The sequence below is a fragment of the Hetaerina americana genome, unplaced genomic scaffold (assembly GCF_022747635.1).
Source record: "Hetaerina americana unplaced genomic scaffold, ioHetAmer1.1.p SCAF_9, whole genome shotgun sequence".
Lineage (NCBI taxonomy): Eukaryota > Metazoa > Arthropoda > Insecta > Odonata > Calopterygidae > Hetaerina > Hetaerina americana.
The window spans coordinates 19,145,241-19,168,674 of NW_027287538.1; the positions used below are offsets into that span (position 1 = coordinate 19,145,241).

General features: G+C 34.3%; 1 protein-coding gene across 1 annotated transcript; it reads right to left on the reverse strand.

The window, feature by feature from the left end:
* Window positions 1–2,603: 2,603 nt before the first annotated feature.
* LOC139698778 (uncharacterized) lies at window positions 2,604–22,517 on the reverse strand. Its single transcript, XM_071597688.1, has 10 exons — window positions 22,247–22,517; window positions 22,043–22,108; window positions 17,619–17,720; window positions 15,206–15,518; window positions 14,011–14,208; window positions 11,437–11,556; window positions 10,504–10,662; window positions 9,386–9,475; window positions 4,413–4,501; window positions 2,604–3,289 (listed from the first exon to the last, which is right to left on the reverse strand). Exons 1-10 carry the CDS (start codon window positions 22,262–22,264, stop codon window positions 3,077–3,079), a joined length of 1,368 nt encoding a protein of 455 aa, XP_071453789.1. The 5' UTR covers window positions 22,265–22,517; the 3' UTR covers window positions 2,604–3,076.
* Window positions 22,518–23,434: the final 917 nt, after the last annotated feature.

The window sequence follows — 23,434 nt, forward strand, 5'->3', positions numbered from 1 at the left end:
TATGATGGATTATTAAATGAGGCAGAGAAGAGGAAAGCTAGCGATCGGCCACCGTGGATATAGCGATCATTCAAAAGTCAGTGGCGCAAAATCTGGTGAAAGCCGTGATATTATCGGCCCGGAAGGGATGGGAGACCACCAACTTCTTTGCGAGAAGCGATGTAACTCTTTCATCTCTGAATACCTGAGGGAAGACAATTGCTCAAGTAAGTTTTCATATAAATTCGTAATCGTAACAAAATCATTTGCACCTACATGATCAAACGGCTGGTGTCAAGCCACTCTGAAACAAATGAAATAAATATGTGTTAAATTCATGACTCGGGAATTACCGATACTGACTCTTGCAAGTCCGCCGCGGACGCTGCGGAGGGTCTAGTGATGATTTTAGTAAATAAGTCCGGAAATATGCTATTACTTTCCGTGCGACTGTAATGACACATTTCCGTTACCACGCCTGAAATTATCGTACTTTATCGCGACTTTTTAAAGAAAGATAATTAGCATTTCCATCTCTCATAAGAAAATGAAGTTAATGAGCTTCTCAATAAATAGACTAGACTACGTAGACTCTTTCATAGGCCATGCATGAGACATAGTCCTATGGTTTGGGTAGAATGTCGCCCATCTTCTTTACACAGTAAAGCAGATGACGGCATCATACTATATAAGTATCCAGGTACTCTTCTCTGCACTACCTGCCTGGAATGGTATTGTGGTTTATCTCAGTGGATTAAATCTATTTCCTTCTCACAGATTTTTTTACAATATATAAAGTTCTTTTCCCGGGAAGTAACATTTAGAATTCTCTTATCGATTCTTACCCATATTCAGTGTTCTTCAAGGCAAAAATCAGGTGTTTCTCCTTCAATAGGAATGGTCCACCATCCAAGATGGAATATATTGAATGAACCAATTTTTTCACCAGAAATGCCTTTTTTGTCAGGCAGTGGAGAGAAGAAGCATGAAAGTATGACCAACTTCAATTTATCCCATTACAAACAAACGTAAAGCAACAACACAGGAATTGGGATGGTGCAGAAGCTTTCGAATTGGATTACCACCAAGAGGGCTGGGGCTCAAATCATCGTCATCGTAAGTATTTTTCAGTGGTATCCCAATCCCTACTTGGGGTGAAATGTGAAGAGCATTTCAAGTACAGTATGCCATCCATTGGATGGGACATAAACTGTGGATCATTGGCACTTTCCATTATGGATAGACAAATGCCAACATCAGGTTTCTCCCCACTCTTCCTCCATTCCATTAGTAGTCCAATGCTCTACCCACTGGAGTACCACTGCCTACAATTCATTACAATCCTTCATTTTATTAAATGTTTAATTTCGTTTCATAAAAATGAATCAATAGTGAAAAATGTTTGTTAAATGAGATGCAACTACTTGAATTTGTTCATCCAACATATTCAGAACAAATTTTTAAAAACTTTGTCGCAATACTGCAGTAAATGTATGAAGGTTGAGTACTCGACATAAATAGGAAGGTATCAAGAAATAGAGTTCATTGCACAAGCTAACATGCCAATCACAAATAAAACAATGATGACCATTGTCTAGCAGGAGCCATGCTAGTACAAAAGGGTGAATACAAGTTTCACTGCATATTGTAACTTCCCAGAAAAACTTAATAATTTTTTATTTCTACGGAAAGACAGGTAACAAAATTTACGTCAATAGCTGAACTTAAAAAAGGTACCCTTTTTTTATCTATTTGATGGTTTCTTGCTCAACTTTGTGGAAGTTCATGCTCATTAAATGAAGAGCACAATGTATTTTTCCACTGTTCTTTATTAAGAATACATTGTGTTCTTCATTCAATGAAGATACCCTTTCCCTTAATAGATCAAATGGGTATAACTAAGCTCATTCAATCTACTTCCACCCTTTCTCCTTTTGCCTTTAGCTTCCTCCGCACTGAATATTGCAAGGTTTCACCACATTTTCTCTCTACCAAACAACTTAGTTCCCTAACTTGAGCACTGCTTAGTATGACTGAAGGCCTCTTTTCCTTTACACCATGAATGTTTTTAAAAAATTAACCAACTAAATGATCTACTCTCCAACTTAGAAATTACCTTAAGCGCTTGATGGACGAATGAGTCCTTTAAACCAATGTCTCATAGGTGAAGTCGAAGCTTAGATGGTTCATTAAAGCACAGCAAAGTCATGACACAGTCATCAGGCTCAGGGGCTGAAGAAAGCAATGATTCTAGGGCAAAAGATTGTTTGCACAGTTTAAATTATCTCGAAGATTATCTACACACCCTTTTCAGGGACAGTCTAAAACTTACCTCCATTAATACACTTTATATATAATAATCTAGGAGTTAGCGCCATCTCTCCAGTAATCTCACGACTTCACTCCTCCAGAAATCCATGCAAATTTGGATATGAACATATGCAAACATCACCAATCACATTCTGAATCATTTTGAACTTGTTAACTTTCAAGATAATATGTGACTCAGGTCTCAATTGGCCACAATTTTCGTTGCAAACTTCATTTTGACTGAGCTTATGCGGATCATAGTATACCTGTGGAATAGAAAACACACCACAAAGTATAATTCATAAATTTTAATTTTCCAATAGATAGAAAGTTATGGAAATTACATATATGCATCAACTTTGAATGCATACAGTGCATTAATTATTTTTCTGTAAAATACCTAGAAATCTGGCTGGTGGGTAAAGGCATTATTAGTGCTTAAAAAATGTCCTAAGTTGCATGCAATGCAATTTCATTCAGAAACTGGAAGGGAATGTCTTTCAACTTCACCCTAAAAAAAATCAATTCATAAACGCACCACCACAATTCAGTTGACTGGGTATTCCATGGAACAGATATAACTGCTGGAACTGATTTTAACTGCCATCAGATCCCAAAACTTCAAGAATCACACATGATTCCTGACCAAACATTGTATGAAAAATAAGGGCTAACACCTAATATATCATTGACTGGTACAGTTTTCCTCCAAACACTAAGAAGGGCTATGGAGTTGTGACTGATCACTCACTGTAATATTCACACAGGGAATCACTGCTTGGTCACACTATGTGGTCACCACAGTCTCAGTTTGTCCTTCATCATCGTCCATTACATTATGAACCACAAAGATCTGATGATCATCCTGAGTCATGAATATCTGTCCTTCACCATCAAGGGAGGGGTCACAGATGTAAAGGGGCTGCATCTCCATCCCCTGCTCCCTGCTCTCTGCTGCTGCCAACAGCAACTCAATCTTTCTTTGCATCATCGCCGCATCCTACAAATTATTATGATATCAATGAAAAAAAAATGAAAAAATTAAGTTCTTCCATTATTTATTTTGAAACAATACATGGAGCACTTCTTTGTAGTCTTTTTATTTGGATAGTTATTGAAGAAATCAATAGAAATATTAAAATTAATATTATAATATTAATATAATTAGAATAAACGTTTTGTACTCTTCTATCTTAATTGGAAGAACAAGAGTTGATTGCATTCTCCTAAGCTTACAGCCAGGTTTGTTTTTCCTAAGGCATAATTTCTGATGGCCTTCTTTCTTTAGTCTTCTAGTCAAACCTAAGGCCAAAAGAAAAGGTCCATTGCCTACTTTAAATCATTAGAGATCATATGATTGTTCTGAGGCCATAATTATCGTCAATTCACCCTCAAGACCAGTTCACAGGAGTTCTGGAATATCCCTCCGAGAGTACTACTGTGAATACCAATCGAATGCTTTTTTAATATTTTAAAATTCTGAGTTATATTTGAATTTGCAATAGAATGTGTACGTTTCAATTATTCTAGGGCCATTATGTACTTCAACAACTGGGAATACTCCCATGAAATAAATAAATGAGCATACAAACAGAGGGATATACTGCTCACAGTATGAAGAAAGGAAGTCAACCATCACATAGTTTAGAAACATTTTATAAAAATGTCCAAATTGGTGATCACAGATACCCAACATCATAATCAATACTATTAACCACAATTACAAAATACAAATAAAATAACCATAGTTGTCTTTAATGCAATATATAATTAATTACTGAATGCTTACAATCATTGAATGATAAGAACTGCTCAACTAATTTAAAGGACCATCATTTTCAGGAATTAAAACCAAAACAATCAATAGAACTCATTTTTCAACATACCAAACCATATTTGTTTGTATTTTAAATATTTATGGCTATAATGTGAGTTATTTAAACAACTAATGAGTTAGCAGACATAAATTTTCACCAATAAATCCATAAAATGTAATATGAAAACACGAGTGTATAAAATAAAGAAATGAAAAATTATGATAAGAAGTGAACACAATAAAATCATGCAACTGAACTAAAGACAAGTGATCATCAGTAACAACAATTATGCAATGCAAAACTTACCTCTCCTTCTTTTCGACTTCCTATCAAAACAATTTCACGTCCGTCAGTTAAGTCTGAAGTGCTTCCATCATGAGCATACATGGTTTCAACTGCAAAAAGAGGAAAAAATATAGTAATTTGTATCAAGGCTTTATTTCAAGCCAAGAAGGGCATAAAATAATTACATCATCAACTCATATCCCAAATGGTAGGTAATATCATTTATTTTAATTCAAAGTAAGCATTATAGGCCATGACTAAATTCTATAAAAAATATCGAAAAATGTTGAAGCTTTATTTTAAATTAAAAATTTTTTCATTTAAAATTATTTCTGCATTTTTTGCATTCGGGCAGACAAGGGTAACATCTAATGGGGTGAGAGGCATATACGTACAGCAAAATCTTGAATTTATGCTCTTGACGGGGCCTGGCAAGGAATAGGTAAAAATTGATAAAAATTTAAAATTGAGGTTTGGGGGAAAAATATTTTAAAAGGCAATTTTTCACATATGAAAACAATGAACAAAATAGAAGCTGTGGACCAGATCCCAGACAAATGATCCCATAAAGAAAGGTTTAGCAATTTTCCTCACTGTAAGGTAGTTTAAATTGTCTTCACGTTAGAAAATAAAGTGAATTCAGCAAGTGAATGACATTGTATACGTTTAAAAACCACACAGTTTGGATTTTAGGCAAAATCCAACACACAACAAGGCAGTGAATACAGAAACTTCATCATCCTAACATAGCTGATTCAAGCTAGAGTATTTCATTATATCATACCATGAAAAATTATAGAGTTTAAATTATGGTTTATCAATAAAGTTATCAATTTATGTAAAAAAATCCAAATAAATAAGTTTTTATGAAAAGAAACTCCAGTTTTTCATTGTAGTGCCACGCTTAGCTAATTTGGGGCATTTAAAAAATTGAATCCCGAGTAGACTACGGCAATCGAGAAAAAAGCACCCGAGTGAAAAGGGTTAATACTTTCCAGATAAAATAAATGCCAATATTCACCCGTCTTACTTAACCATAAATAAGTGTTCTATAAAGATTATTATAAGAAAACAACAATTCGTCTGTGTTATTTCACATTCTGAAACCATCAACAATTATTTTTCTGCATTCAGTAGCATATTTTCCTTCAATATAAATATGTAATTCCATCAAAGGTGCAAGTAAGATCACTTAATTAAGATGATACAAAAAAGACAGGTCCTCACAGATTGATACCAGAGGAAAATGAAGCATTTCCTTAAGTATTTTACGTACATATTTTATTGTGATTCTTCCAAGAGTAAGTGTTCAAGGATACTGTGGGAGTAAATTCTTCACAAGATATCAAGATAACTTGTCAATAAAAAAGTTATTATTTCTCATTTGTTTTCCATGTTTAAAGAAAGATCACTCTCAATTAGGGCTACAGTCAAGCATCTTAAATCCAGGGACCTAAGTGATGCCAGATCATAATTTTTTCCAGAAAGTGTTTTGAGGTAACTTAAGTATTTTTTTACTCCATGGTACGTATGGTACGATTTTCTAACAAATTTTGTTAATTTATATCATTCTTACACATGGACACAAAATAATACAGAGTTATTTGTTTACCGATTGAAACAAAATTTCTTTGACAATATATGCATATTATACATGGCACACAATGCATATAAAAACATGTTTTATTTTTACTGGAAATAAAAAGCATTCAACATTTTAAATGAAAATAGAAATTTGGACACTTGACATTTACACTGCCACTGTGGGCTCCAAAAAAATGTCAGCAACTACTTTAGTCATAATGGGCTTAGAAGATAAAAAAACTGGGGAAGAGAAGTCTAAGAAATTGAGTGGTGGGTTAAGGAAACAAAAATGAATTACCCAATAGTTGTGACCATGAGCATTTAATGAAATAGGTGTTGTAGTGGAAGGGAGAATGGGTTGGAAGCACTTGTTCATTAACTAATTGAATGCCATTCATGGAATGCTGGATGATTTTTTCTCAAAGCTATTTTCGATTTCACTCTTGGATATTGATAATTCTTTCTGTCCTACCGATATATTTTAATGGGCGATTATCACATTGGATTGAATAAATATCACTTTTTTGAGTGGGAAGAAAGGAGTCCATAGCATTAAACAGATGTGTTTTCAGGGTTGATGGTGAGTAGTGGACTTTTTTAGATGACATGTATTTTAAAGACTCAAGAGAAAAATGCAACATGTTTTTCTATTTTATGTGATGCACAAAACCTTTCTTCTCGGAAACCCCATCCCTTCATTCTCAAAGTCCAATCTCATAATACCTCCTTTCACCCCCATTAGGTTGCCCCACCATGACCAAAGGTATATACAAGGGTTGCCAAGACAGAAACAAGTTTCGGCATAGCGTGAATGTGAGTAGGCTTAGAGCCACCATCTTGGTGTCTAAACGACCCTACACTCAGTATGCACCCTGCTGTGGTAGTGTGCAGACTGTGATTCTTCTACATTGCTCACTGCAAACTGTTAAAATGTGTACTGCAATAGAAAATCCCAAGAGTCATGAAGTGAGATCTGTGATGTGGTTTTTACCGGCAAAAAACCACAAGCCAATTTAAATTCATAGGTTACTTTGTAAACTGTATGGAAACTGAATGAGTGAAGGTGGTGTGAGGCAGTGGTGCATTCAGCTTAAAATTGGTCACACCAATGTTCACGATTAGGACTGCAGCAGTTGGCCAGTTATTTGACATCATGAACATTTGACTTAAACTAACACCAATAATACTCAACACTGTCACTCATCACTTAGTCGGTGTACAGCAAAAATTTCCCAATGAATGTCATCAGGTTTGAAGTTTATTAGCAGTCAAAATCTTATCACTAAATGGATTTTACATTAGGTGGGATTTCCAATTGTATTGTTCATCTTGAAACACTATGGTAAACAAACGAAAAGCAGCATGGCCTTCCAAACACTGCAGATTGAGGCGTACTGCAAGGAGGCATATGTGTGTCAATACAGTAAACATTCGGCTACCTCTAATACTTTGCTCAGACAGTCCTCTTACATGGAAGGTAAAGCTCAAAAAGTTTCTGATGATGATACTATGCATTGAAAACAGGTCATAAAACTAAAATATTAAGCGGAATTAACATAGCTGTTTTTTCTTTCCACAATGATTTATATTACGTACTGCCCAGATCATGAACAAATCATGTAAATTCTAAGAATATGTGAATTCGGGGTAAATAAATTCAAATTCTCACTGCAAATGAATAATTCAAAATGAAGAATAACAAAGTTCAATGTCATTTGAAGATAGTTAAATTAAAATGATTTAAAACCAAAACAAATGAAATTTTCAATTGTTCCCGGCCCAACCTTGTGGAAATTCATTCTAATTAAATTAAGAATGCAATGTATCTTTCCACTGTCCTTTCCAATTTAATTAGAGTGAAATTTTAATCAAATCATAGGTTAGGATTGTTTTTTTTTATACCTTTACGTAAATCCAATTCCTTCATATGGTTCCTTTCTTCGTCGCATTTATATTAAAATTGGTTTCAAATAATTTCTGCATTTGCCACAGCAGCAGCAATTTCAAATTAGCAATAATGGAAAAAAGCTCTTTTACACAACTAGAAGAAAATTTTCACTTGAAGTGTGTTTACTTAATCAAATAATTTTCATTTAAATACTACTATTTCCAGCTTAAATTTGCAAAAATCCATAATTGAATTAAAACACAATAGATACTTCATAATTTTCAAAGTGTTTATTTATAAATGACCAGTTTCATCTCTGAGGCAACATCATCAGGTACCTCAGTGATGAAACTGTTAGCAAATAAACACGGTGAAAATTAGTTTCTTTTGTGTTTTGATTTAATTTTTTAAAATACAGTAAAACCCTTTATTTGCACTTATTAAGGGACCCCAGAAAAAATTAAGAAATGTAGAAAAATGCAAAAAGTAGGAAAAGGAAAATTTTACTTCCAAGAAACTGTGGAAGATGCCGCAACAGTAATGGAGTCATCTGCTAATATGCATTTCAATACAATGATTTCAGAGTGTAAGGCAAATGATTTTTATGCTCTGAAATTGTTACAAGAAATTTTCACTGCTGAAAATATTCTTTTTTTGCCTCGTATTCTTATTTTCAAGCTGAATGATATTTACTTTCCCAAGTAATTGAGAGACACGTAACACATGAGAATCTGAGATATCTTGTTGTTCGACTAGGGCAAACAGTTACCCAACTTCAAAATTAGTTTTGATGCGATAAAGCAAGTCCAATACTTTTTACTATTCAGGAGACCACCACTGTTATATAAGTTGCATCGAGGTAGTGTAAATGATCCCAGATGTCAGTCACCAGTTCTTACATTTTTCACTCTTCACCATGATTGAGTCATTCATTCATTAAAAATCATTTTCGTTCCTCATTATTTCATCTTATGTGAAACATGAATAGTTCCCCTAATGAGTTAATAAATGCATAAATTACTTAGCTAACTCATAGTTGAACTATGTGTTCCTTTCATAGCACATAGCTTTTCTTGGAAGACAGATTATGAGCTTAGGTAGTTCACATTTCCGTCGTCAGTAACACTCTGTACTGCCTAACATACCTGTAATATGCCTGTATTCAAATTCTTCACTAAATCCATTCACATTGCTGCTCTCGCGTCTTTTTTTGGTGCAACAGTACAAAATGCAGTCAAAAAAGTTTCTTTATACAGACTGATGCATGTAACTGTTTTAGAATGTGAAATATTTTTTTAATCCATCCCATAAAGATGCAAATAGCGAGAAAATCAAAAATGAAATCTTGTAAATGCAGGGTCCGGTGTCCATTGGGAAAATTAGAAAATTGTATAGGATGAGATAAGAATGTTGTGAATAACAGGAAAATATAAATTGTAATATGCAAATATAGATTTGACAGTGTAACATAAATATACATGAATTGATGTTCATGCATTCCCTGGGCACCTATGATACATACCTCGCTCAGAAGTTTCATTACCAATAGAATCAGTCTCAGCAGCTTGGATAAGTACACGAAGATTCCCACTCTCTTCATCGACCAGAGTTCCTGCAGTTAGAACATCACAATACGTTAATATTTCAGAACTTGGTGGAATAAGTACCTAAAATGATACTAATTACCTTAACAAATTAAGCACCTTAAAGACCCTAGAATTTCAAAAATTGAATACATTACAATGCATAGCTTGCAAATTAAAAAAAAAACACTAAATGCCATGGACTGCTATAAAACTGCAGAGACCACAGCTCTTGAGGTCCATTATTCAAGGTTCGCTGTTATGATAACAAATTATTTACATGCTGTCCATGAGATGTTTTATACTTATATATTAAGTGCATTCCGTTTAAGATAAATAATCTAGTGTAATTTTTATATTTTTTCTTACCTTTGTTTTGATATTATCAATGAATTTGAAATCATTATGCTATTGAATAAATGATGTTAACTCACTGATGCATGGTAAACATGAAGGAAATGAATTTTAAATGTAAAATTGCCCTTTTCCCTTAGTTATTTGGATAAATATTAAATTAAATAAATAAATAAAGGATAGGCAAGTCAAAGCAGGTGCAACTGACTTTGTCCATTACTGTCCTCTGTTCCCTACAGTCATTATCTATCATCTACATGAAAACATACTTATTTCATTTGAAAATTAAAAAATATTGCTTTAAAAGGTTAAAAAGAAAATGAAACAACACTGAAAATCAAATCGAAGGCAGATATTCTGCAAGAAATATTTCAGTGTTCTTTTCATTTAAATTTAATGCATTTGATTCTTTTGAAAAAGGTTATTATCCTTTAATTTTTTATAATGCTACAAGTTATTTAATTTATCAAACAAAGTGCACTTTTGAAAAATTTTTCCCTAAACTCAATTTTTCATACCTTGATCTTGCATACTTTTCCAGTGTTCTCTTCGAAATTTTAAATCCAAGTTTTCATTGAAAATATTTTCTTTATGATATTGAGACAAAGCAAGCTTTATTTATGTGACTTCGTACATTTTTATCAATATCTTGAAACTTTTACGACACCACCACATGGCAATTTAAAAAATTAAAATACATTACCTGTGTTTTCCAGAAATACTGCTTCCATATTTTTCTGACTCTCAGCAACAAGATTATCAAATGTTTCTTGCATCTGCTGCTGTGACATCCGCCTCTGGTACTCCTCTGCCTCGGGATACCTCCTTCGGCGAGTTATTCTTTTGATCTTTGAAGGGTCAACTGCAAGTGCACGATAAGTACATTATTACATTTTAATATGCATGTGGTGACTTTTTCTCAGGCTATGATAAAATACATTTTAATCTTATCCTAATTATATCAAATAAGATTTTACTTGGGAATTAGAATTTGCAAATTACAAAGTCTATATTTCTTCCGGAATAAATCAGTCTCAAGGTAAGAGTTAAGCCCGACTTTGCACATTAAGAAGTCAATGATGTAGTAAGTTTATTGAAATGTTTGACTAAAAGTATGAAAAGTGCAGTATCTATTAAAAATGAAGTCCAACTCCCAGGACTAACATATTTCTGAATGTTCTGATAAATGCAGGCCAAATTTCAAATGTTCTACATTAATATTTCATTTCAAGCAGCATAACAGAGTAGATGGGGTACTTCAAGGCTCTTTCACTCAAGTATAATTTTAGCAATAGTGCCAATACAATGCAGTAAAATTGCAGGAGTTGAAAGTATTTTTTCATATGCATTTTTCATTTACAAATTCCAAATTATTCAAAAAGTAAACATTTCAGACAAATGACACCAATGCTGCCTCTTCTCAAGATTTTACACCTAAGATTACACCTATATTTTCCTTTTTATTTCAGTAAACTTGCCGAAATTTCAAAATTTGCCATGAAATTTTAATTTTCAATTTTCCTGATTCCTCCAATTCGAATAATTTTCCAGCCTTGCAACAACCCTGAATTCTAATTTTCCATTTATGAGCTTTGACAATTAGTGTACAAGATGAGTAAAATTTAAATTAACTTACTTTGAGGTTTATAACCAATTGGCAGGAGTTTCATGTCATCCAGAGGTTTGCATTCCTGTTTCACACTGGTCAACTGCCTCTCAAAGTGCTTGAATACTCTGTCAGATTGAATAGATTTACCTGTAAAAAACGTGAAATATTAATGACATGAATATACATTCAGACTTGGGTATACTCGAAAAAAGAGTTTTTCATGGCTCCATTCTATTATTTATTGATCTTTCATATTCCCTCAGGGCGATTTTTTTGGCCAAATTCAGTCAAGGCCAGTCTAAATATCACTGTTCAATAAAATGTGAAGGCCTCCTCTGGTTGGAATGTAGATAGGAGCATGGATTTTTCACATCCTGTGAAATGATGAAAAACTAGCTATGTAGTCACAAAATCTGAATATTTTCTTATATCACGTGAAATCTCATATTTTAATAATTCTGTGAACTTTAAAGTTTTTTTCCAAATTTGAGCTTTGATTTGAAACGTCTCCGCTAATCAAAATTTTGATCGACAACAAGGGAGAGTTCAGACTAATGATTAAAATGAGTTGAAGCACTTCGCTACCTCTCTTATCCTCAAATCAACAAGCTTCTAACCTATCAGGATATAACCTTGGAACCCCACAAAACAAGCACACATTCTCACATCTATTCAATGAAGTGCTCCAGCTAAAGTTGTCGATGGGCACACTTGAGACCTGTGATGCAGAAACAAAACCATAATTTCATGCGCTGGAACTCCAAAAAACTTTAATCCAGGGTAGCTATGAAATGTACACACTGCTATTCTTTTTTCCTGAATTTTCTTTCAACTGACATGTATGTTTTCCCAATTTTTCTCTTTAATGCTTTAAATCTGATTATGTAAGTGGTTCTGGTGAATCATTCCTCACATAGGCCCTTGTCTAACCCACTGGTATCATTGAAGTCAGTCAGGTGAATAGTTTGGCCCTCTGCCAGAGCCTGTATGGATGAAGCCTTATACCAAACATGAACTGGTCTCATAACTAAAAGGAACATACTTGTATTCATCAGGAATTCCAAATTGGTGTATCATATACCTAGCTTTTTAAAAAAATCAGCCCTTTGCCTGATTTTTTTCCCTTAATTTTTAAAGAAATTCAGTCATTAGAGACAGCCCCAAAGGAGTCACCCCATGATAAAGTGAAAATTGAAACACAACCCTAGTTTGCTATTCATGAATATAAATGTAATTAACACTGTTAGTCATATACATCAATGAAGTATATACACTGCCATGGTAGCCGAAAAACATTGAATCATACATGTATATGATCCTCATTACATTGTTCATGTATGGAGTAACATTATTTCTTTTTGCTAAACTGTTAAAATTATAATTTTTATTCAACAAAATTGTTGTCATCTTTCATTTCAAAATTAACTTTGAAGTAACAAAATATGTTCACTCTGATTAGCATAAACACTTAACTCTTAAGTATTGGGGTCAGCAACATTAAGCCCAACGACTAGATTTGGCCTAAAAAGGTGTTCTACCCAGCGACCCACGGTAAGTTGGGTAAAATCCTTTTTTCATTAAGAAAGAATACTGCCAGATGCAATAAGAGATATGGTGCCAGAGTACCCCAAGAATCAAAATTTAGTCACATTAAATCAAATTATTAAATTCAGAAAAGGGATTACATGAAAAAAAAACAGTAGTAATTGATGAAAACATTAAGATACTGAAGAATAATCAACTCTTCCAAAAAATTGAGTTACATAAAACCAAAATTCTATTGCGTGCAGGCAAATTTCCCCATCAGATCTTAAACTGTAACTAATGTAATCAAAATACACACTAGCAAAATTGACATTCTAATGCAGTCAAACTGTAACAATTGAAGTATGTTTTAATGTACCTTGCTCATTTTCAAGAGTTCAAGATTAATGAAAAAGCAAACATTTTGAAGAGAATGCATCAACAGCATACCAATTAAAGATTTCAAACCCAAAATGTGAGAAGTACTTTGTGTGTACTATAATAAACTTCCCAAAACTCTTCGGCATATAGGCCAGTATGTTTCAGAAACAATTACTCCCATTTAGGTCCCCAATTGTCATTGATGCAAACTGAATGGTATTGAAAATTAATAAATTAATTTATACTGGTATGTGGTGAAACCATATGAGAATACAGTTAGGCAACTTGAGAATTTCAGAGCGCATAACCAAATTGAACTTCAGAAATTGTTTATACAAATCTGCAGCCATTGCTGACATTTTGCTTGATATACTCACATAAATGGTCTATACAACTTTCACATTATCAATTCAAAGACTACATTAGATCTGACTCGACAGATCGAATTAGGCCAAGAGGAGAGTGCTTCATGTACTCATAGGTCACACATTCTAGCCCCACCTCATACACTAAATAATGTTACACTGATTCTGGAGATTGAGCTTAAGTAAAACTGAGTGCATGCAAAGGGTAGCTTATCATGATAACAGTGGTTCACTGACCATTTGAAATATCTAAAGCAAAATGAAAATTAAATTATCTTTTTGAAATATTCTTAATGTAAATTATTTAATGAAGTTTTAAAAAATTTTGTACCCGGATAGGCAAAAAGTTTCCCTACTCCTTTTGTGTTGTAATACTTGAGGCTTCTACTCCGGGCTGGGGCCAGCTCTATTGGTCGAACTATGTCTGAGACGTCATTCAGCTGGGCCTTAAATTCTGACACAGGAATTGCTTTGATTTGGTCAATTATGACTCTCCGCCTCTTCTTTCTTAAGTAGGAAGACTTGGAAACTGTAATTAAGGTGCAATCAAACATTACTTTTACGATCCAAATCAAATCTCACATTTATAATTTATTTGCTAAATACATTAATTTAATATGCATGCATTTTCCAGATTAGAGTGCACGGGAATTAAAATTCCAATGCCAAGAAACCCTAGTATCTTAATAAGATATCTCTAAAATTTCTGGAAAGCCATAAAGGATATAGCAGTTAAAAATGCTAATAATATATAAATTTCCAGTGATCATTAATGCGCAAAATTAGTTAAAATATGCCTTTTATGAAATACAGAATATAAGCAAATATTTGAATTTGGAATAATGATATAATAATAATTTATTTCACTGGAAATGGTCATATAACCATAGATATTATCATGAACACACACATATAGACATTACAAAATATTAGTATATACAATATATTACAACTTATCTCCAAGTATTCATCATATTGTAGTTTTTTTCATAGTGTATTTTATTCTCCAAGATTATATTTAGCTTTCTTTCAAAAAAAAAAGATCATGATAAAGAGGACCATATATGCAGAGTAATCTTATGAAATATAAAAGATGTTGAGTAATGTTATAGTTTTGAGTACTAGCATTGATGGGAAAAACGTGAGGGCAACTTTTTACAAAGAGGGAAAAAGTAAGAATGTCAAGTGAAGGAAGAGATAAATTACTACAATAATTAGTTAACAAGGGAAGCACCTTGGTGTGCCATATGAAATTGAAGGGCTTCATATGGTAAAAAAAAACTAATAATTAGGAATCATAAAAATTAGCAGAAATATCAAAGAGCAAAAATCATTTGCTTCGACTGGGACCCGGTCAAGGCAAATGACATAAAAGTAAAACATTTTTTCAGCTCAGAATTAGGGCCATAATCTCATGGATAAACTATATCCGAACCATGTTTCAGTTAAATGAGACCCTAATATTGTCCATATAATTAGATGATTTATTATTCATTGATAGTAAATAGGGGATGACTCAATTATACAATTAGATGATGAGGACTGCGCTCCTTCATCTGAGACCTCCGCATCATTTGGTGAGCTGGCCATCCCACTCCTGGGGCCACGTCTCCTTGTTTGTCGAACATTGTCCAGGATAACACCCACTTTTGATTTGTTCAGATCAACATTTGAATTCCCCGTTGACTTGATCACTGACACCACTTTATAGTTTTCACTGGCCTTCTTCTCCGAGCCTGCAGCTACTTCCACTGCTGGAGGCTCATCAACATCCGATGCAACTTCTACATTTTGCACATAATAGTTCTCCAAGCCTGGAATCGATGATAGCACTAATGGCTGAAAGAGATCAATATCGGAACACTTAAGCACACCATAACCTCACCAGTTACAAAGAAAAAAAATGTAATTGGAATTAATTCAAATTACTTAGGCAAAGAGATAGTGTTTTTCAAGTAAAATCTGAATATTTAATGACCCTTGAGATTTCTTCACAGATATCATTGTAATTTAGGAAATTAAACCTCTTCATCTCTAAGTACTTCCTTCCTCCCTTCATCCTACCCAACATCCATAACCTTTCCTTCCCTTTCCTTGTTGGCCTAACATTCTCCCCTCTATTACAGTCTTCAACATCCCACTATCGCTCAATATGCCTTTCATCCATTTTTCCTGCCTCCATAGGATTACTCCCAACAAACCCCTCTCTTTGCCTACCATACCAAGTACTTCCTCATTTGTTTTCTTCTCGGTCCATTTCACCTTCTCCATTCTTCTCCTCAAACATATTTCAAAAGCTTCCAATCTACATCCATCCTGCTGCTTCAATGACCACCATACATAGCTACGCTCCATATCAAAGTTTTTACAAGTCTTTTCTTAATGTCCTTACTCAACGTCCCTCTCATCAACTCCCTCCTCCTTGTGAAAGCCTCTTTGCCTAGCGCAATTCTTCTCCTGACGTCCCTACTACTTTGACCGTGTTGGTCCAAAGCACTTCCGAGATACGTAAACAGTTCTACCTGCTCTAGTTTTTGCCCTCCTATTTTAATGTTTAGCTAAGCTTTTCATTTCTAGAAAATCGCATAACCTTTTTTATTAATATTGATTCTCATCCCATACCTGTCGCACTGAATTTCCAATTCACTGAGCAATGCTTGCTACCCCTTGGCTGACTGACAAACTAAAGCTTGGTCGTCAGCAAACATAACTGATTTTATGAATTCCCCGCCCACTTTCATTCCTACCTCCAGCTCTTCCATGCCTCTTTAATCATTTCCTCTGCATACAGGTTGAACAGCAACGGTGATAATGGGCAACCCTGCCTTACACCTCTTTCTAACACTGCCCATCCGGACTACCCACTCCCCACTCGCACCTGAGCAGTCTGAGACATGTACAGTCTGCGGATTAGCCTCCTTTCCCTCCAGTCTATTCCTATTTTCTGCAATATTCTCATTAGTTTTTCCCAATTCACACTATCAAACGCTTTTTCAAAATCTATGAAACAAGCAAATACGTCCTCATTGTATTCTATATTCCTCTCGATTAGTAATCTCATTACTGCAATGGCATCACACATACCTCTCCCCGTCCTAAACCCAAACTGATCATCCCCTAAGTAATCATTTTCCCTACTCTATATCCTTTTGTTTATGATCCTGAGGACAACTTTAGCTGCGTGTGATATCAATCTTATTGTCCTGTAGTCCTCACATGATGTAGCATTTACCTTTCTTGGAATAGGAACTAACACTGACCTCACAAAGTCTTCCGGCCAGATTCCTTCTTCATAGATATTACGAATCAGCCCATATAGCCTCTTCCTCCCACATTTTCCTAAACAATTCAGTAGTTCCGCAGGAATGTTATCCACCCCCACGGCCTTAATAAGCTTCATCTCCTTTAATGCCCTTCCTATCTCCTCATCGAGTATGCCTGGACCTAAGCTATCTTCCTCTACATCATGTTCCTTTTCTATGCCTAACTTTGTTGGTCTAAGTTCTTTACTATAAAGTTCTTCTATATATTCCTTCCATCTCTCTTTGATCTTTCCTGTGTCAACTATTATCTTGCCCGCTTTATCTCTAACTGTTAGCATAGATCTTCCCTTCTTACTTACCGATAGTTATTTAACCTTCACCTACCAAACCAAAATATAAAGATACACATTAAAAAAACCATAAACACCCTAAGCAACCCCAAGGTTGGTTAAGCAGGTGATGGTAGTTTTTTTTCAAATAATAATCAGTGGAACTTACAAATTTGTTATTATTCACTTTTCATCATGAAGTTCAATCAAGTTGAGCCAAAAACCATAGAATTTATAACTTTGTCAGTTTTTACTTGGAGAGCAAGTTAATCTCTTAGAAATTCTTAGTATATCAATGTGAATAATGGGAATGCATGTATGTATTCAATCATTATAGTTAGACTCACCTCGCTTTGGATCTCAATTTGAGAAGTTACATGCTCCCCAACTGAGGAATAGTCTTCTAAGTGAATGGGATTTTCATCAGCATCTATGTGGTCCACAGGAATCTGTACCAAAAAAGTCAAGAAACTCAGAGAAACTATGATACACTGACAGATAACATAAACATTTCATCACATGATGGTGCAGTACAGTTTTCTTTGAGTCCTATGCAAGCAATTCATATAATATCATAACTCTATTTCATAAAAAAACATGACACAATACTTCATTTTACATTCCAGTTACAATAGGGGTTTTTAAAACATGACCTAAGGAATACCAGGCAGCCATCGTACAAATGCATACAACATAAATCACTTCAATGCTAATGTTTTTCATTCCAAAGTACGTAAACTATGATAAAATGAAATGTGCCAGAATTCTAGCAGGCCATGGTACCTCATTACTTTCTTCTCAGATGCAATTCAGCCAAAACAATAAAGCATCAGAAAGCATGAGACAACAGTCTATGCAACTTTTCAAATGAAAATTTTGAAGCTGCTATCCCTAAATTATTTGGCACACTATGGCTGAAGATAACATTCTCAATTTTAACACTAAAAAAACTAAGGAAATATGAAAAATAAGAAATTGATCTCAATTCAGCAATATATGGCATTATAACACGCAACATAGGTTTACCTGTGGGAAAACATAGATTTATCTGAAATAATATTCTTAGTATTCCCAATGAAAAACTTTTTTAATGTAAGGAACCCAATTAGCGAGTGTAAAGGGGCAAAAGAATAGATGGATTAAAGGAAACAGTATAGAAATGGAGACAGCTTGATTTTGTGAGATTATTACATCACCAATTTTGGTATTAAAAAAAAGGATAAGTACATTTCACAAACAAAACATTAATTACAAATCAATCACAATTTCCCTCTTCTTAGAGCAATTCAATACTTGGTCACCTCATGATTAAAAAACATAATTTCGTTAATGAATGAATAATCCTTCACAGTGATTCCAAATTCTTCCCTATCAATTCTATCTTCTTTCCTACATCATTTCTCCTCTCTCTCTCAGATGCATCTTTCTTGATTTCATCCAATATTTTAGGGCTACTCGCAATTTAAAGTGCATACAATAAATTGACCTACATGACCTACATTTTTTCTCAATGGTCACCACAAAGCAGAAAATTTTGATCAAAGTAACATTTGGTCCAGGGATCCAAGTTATCAATGAAGGGTAGTCTATTGCCACACACACTATTGTCCCCATAGCTATCTCTATTTCTGGTTCCAGTGTACAGTAACTAAAGCCCTACAAAGTAAGCCTCTTACTTGCTCAGTTAAATCAGCCCAACTATTGCCATGCAAGCTGCAAATTGTGCAGCTCAAAACATATTCATGACAAAACAGACCTATCATTTTTGAGCCAATGTATTTAGTCGTGCAGTTTTTACTACTGGCAATGCAAAGGGAACTTGGGTAAAAATGACAGAAAATCCTAACTTTTGACTGGCGGTTCACTAAATCTAATTAAACAATTGATAATTGTACAAATTTAACAATCAATATATTAGATTATTAAAGCTATAAAATGTAGGAATAACACAAAAAATATGAATAAAAAACCAAATTACAAACATCATACTTACAGTACAAAATAGGGCAAGGTAATTGGCATATTTTAAGTAGTTAAATCCTGGTGGGTAGAATGACTTAACTAGATAATTGATAATTCCAGTTTTTATGCTGTATACTAGATACAGAGGGAGGCATCAAGCGGTGGATAGAAATGGCAAAAATTATCAAATCACAGATTGTGGATGAGGACATGTTTTGAGATTGGATACTGTGGGGAAGATGTTCTGTCGATGTTAATGCAGAATTGAAATGGAAGTACAAGGTTCACCTATGTAATTAAAATGGCACTGGTAACACCATAGTACGTTTATAACATTTTTTTGTGCAGTTAGCAAGTGATTAAATCAAAAGTCGGCTTAGACTGTTTGGGCTGGTGAAAACTGAGAGGGAGTATATGGGAGAGCATGTTTTACCGAATGACCTACAAACTAGTCTAATAAGCTCAAGAGATGATTTTTCATTAAAAACAATCGGTAAAAAGTAATATCACAGTACATTTTACCATGAATAACAATTACTGAATTGACAACCATAAACTATGCCTATGAAGTCTATTATCATATCTTAAATATTGGCAGGTCCTTTGTGTATGTAATCAAGAATACATATTCAATTGTTTCCTGCTCAACTTTGTGGAAACTCATTTTAATTAAATGAAGAATACAATGTATCTTTCCACTGTCTTTTATTCACGTACAACCAGTTACAAGTTACAACGCTCAGGAAGAATTTAAAAAAAGGATCATTTGGTTAATGATTTATTGTTTGAATACCTCTCCCCAATCCTGGAAGTACCCCTTTCCTTCACAGATAGACCCGACAAACCCCCCAACCCACTGTAAACCAACCAATCACCTTTCCTGATGCTTAACACCCCTCTCCCCATCAATGCTGATCGCAACCCTATTTGCTTTCCCCTCCTTCTCCCCCTCTCTCACCCACCCCTCCTCTCCCTCATGAATGGAATATAAATGGACTGCGTCTTGATTAATTTGTACCTGATGATGACGCTTGAGCATTGAAACTGGTTGTACGTGAATAAAAGACAGTGGAAAGATACATTGTATTCTTCATTTAATTAAGAATACGTATGACCAAATTGGCAGTCCCTTAGTCGAAATACCATACAGACATCCAATATAGAGTGCACAGTCAAAGGAAGCAGGCAACGAGGGAAGCTTATGTCAAAAAAGCAAATAAACACCAGGCATGTAATTCCCACACATTGGGGCACCGGCCAAAATTTAATAACAAATGTATTTAATGATTTAATAATCAGCCACAATTGGCTGAGACATATGCAAGATATCAATGCCAAGAGCCAATTCCAAGAGCGTACAGAGGGAGGGGGGTTTCTAGAGTGTAAGATGGATGGGAGGGAGTTCCAAGATTAGTAAAATTACACAACAGATATGTACTCTAATTTTAGTTTTGCATCGAGTTAATGAGTCTCCAGGGTCTCCCATCATATATGGGTCACATCATATAGGTTTAAAATGATATGGAGAATGTAAAACAAAAAAGCCATCGAATTTGAGAAAAAATAATATTTTTAAAATATCTCATGGAATTTAAAGGTGGAGGTGTTCTGAAAATAGAACCACTAATTATTCACAAATTACTGATTGATGGGAAACCTTTACCGTTTACATGGCAACCAAGTCACATTACCCAGGCTTCGATACATTATAATATATATGATAATTTGATTGATACTATTTGATTTATACCATTCACTTACAATCGCTACTCAATTCTGTCATCAAAAAATACTAAGGAAACAGGATTGTCTATCTCATCATAGCTATCAAGCCTTTTCCAAATATCAATCAATATATATCCAATTCACTTGATTGGAGATATCTCGACATGAGTGATTGAGTAGCCATTGGCCTTCATATTCTCAGGACCTCTTGATCATTGACTTAACTACTGCACTGAAACCACATACTAAACAAGCAATAATTAGGGACATTGGTTATTCATAAAAAATTACCAAATGTAGAATAAATTACTAGCTTATAATCAGTCAAATATCTGTCAGCTAGCCTTTCCTAAAACCTTTCACTCCACTGTGGTCTTATGTATTTGAGTTTGATCATACTTTTTTCCCTTATGCAATTTAGACCATAATAATTTCTCCCATATAATTCTTCCTTCGACCTCACTACTGCCCACTTCCCCCACTGCTTGATTTTCAGCGGTCGATCAAATCACCATAAATAGAAATGACAATATATAACGCAGCCTTGCTTGTTGACAAGAATATCCTCCAGCCTGATGACATGAGTATTCAACAGAGCTTCACTTTTGCTGCCAAGAGTAGTCCATTCATTGATATCTCTACATGTGCTACTTCATACAAAATAATTATATGCTAAGTTGTTTATCCGTCATTGGAAATTAAACACTTCCAACTGTCATCATAATAATCATTGAGATGCTTAAATCCACCATTAGGTTACCTTTAACGTAAATAAAGTTAACTTTTTGTATCAGTTAATGTTTTGCCCTAAATTTGCACATGCCATCGACTACTGTGATATTATTAAGCAAGAGTTTCTACTGAAATAAATTTTGACAGTTAATTTATGATTTGATACTCTGGAAAATAATTGGAATCCATATTACTGATAGCGATAATCTTCATTGTAACAGTCACTATATGAATGCTATTTCAACAGAACTCTTCATTAATATTTGGCCGAGTTATACGTATTTTCTGATGCTAATAGGTCGCAGTATTTATGAGTGCAAGTGCTCTCCCTTTTACGATATTAAAAACTCACCTCAACTTCCTGCACGGTGACAGGTAGAGTCATGCGTTGTCCATATACTGGCATGCCTTGAGTTACCTAAATATGAGATTTTAACATTGGAATAATTCTGAATATGGTGCAGCCGGACTTGTTTAAAAGACAAAAATTCTTCCATTTCTACGTAATGGCGAAATGTTATCATAACATTGCAAAACCTACAACACGAAATCATACCTTTCGATTGTGTCCCATTAATCATGCATGAAAATGTATTCAGATTCTTAATAACGTGGGGAATGTGTCCCCAATAGAACAAGCACGTTTATTTTACATCAGGCAAATTGGCCATGGTTGACCCACCTCAGTGACATCTAATAAATTAATTGTAAGAAAATCCTTCACTATTTACAAAGCCATACTCTCGATACTATGTATATCGAAAGAAAAAAATATGGTACACCATCGCCATTATTGACCGAATGTAAGTCTCTATAGTATATTTGAGTCTCCAAATGATTTTTGATCAAAACATGAGACGTAAGTTAGATACCATTGATACAATTAATTTAAATTTCCCAAAATACATAATACTCACAATTATCGTTTCCGTAAGATGGCGAAAATACACGAACAGATGACTAAAGAATGCGACGAAAACAAATAGCGCGCGGGAGTATGGAATCAATATTAAATTGAATTCTAAGAGTACGAATGTATCTAAAGCTATCCGAAAATTGTAATTTATAGTAGGTAGTAAGCCCCATCTATTTTTCTATATTTACCTTTGGACTTATTTCAGATAAAACTTTTGTTCGCTCAGGGCGTGATAAATAATAGAAATGTTATCGTCATATTATCACTTGTCACATTTTCTACTATTGTTGTTTCTGGTTCAACTTTCTAATCCACAAGCTTTAGCACAATCATTTGTGCATTAAGAGTTTCTTTTTTTCGTTTGAATATTTCGTATCTCCAACAGGTAATTTTTGCAGCATAATTAATTGCTACTCTGCACAGTTTAAATTTCACGATATACTGAAAGCCCGGCACAGTTCGAACTCTCGGAGATCTTATTTGTGGATGGAGGAAGTACGGTAATCTTCGATTTGCCATAACAGTTTGGCCTATATTTATTAATATATATCAACTTCGCTGAGATATGTATGAGATAAAACTCGCCAGCATTTTTTCCATTGTTTGACTGATTTCGGTCTTATCTTCTCTCAATCACAAGTATTGCATTCTGGAAAATATGAGCCGAGTGGAGTGCTTCGAAGATATCTTTTAATGGTCAGAATTTCATTATTTAGGAATACTGTTAGGGTTTTTTTAAAGCTCACAAATAATATACTTCGCCGAAAGATTGTTATCAACTTATAGTCTTTCTATCACACCCATTTTTAAAACAATTGATGACGAATT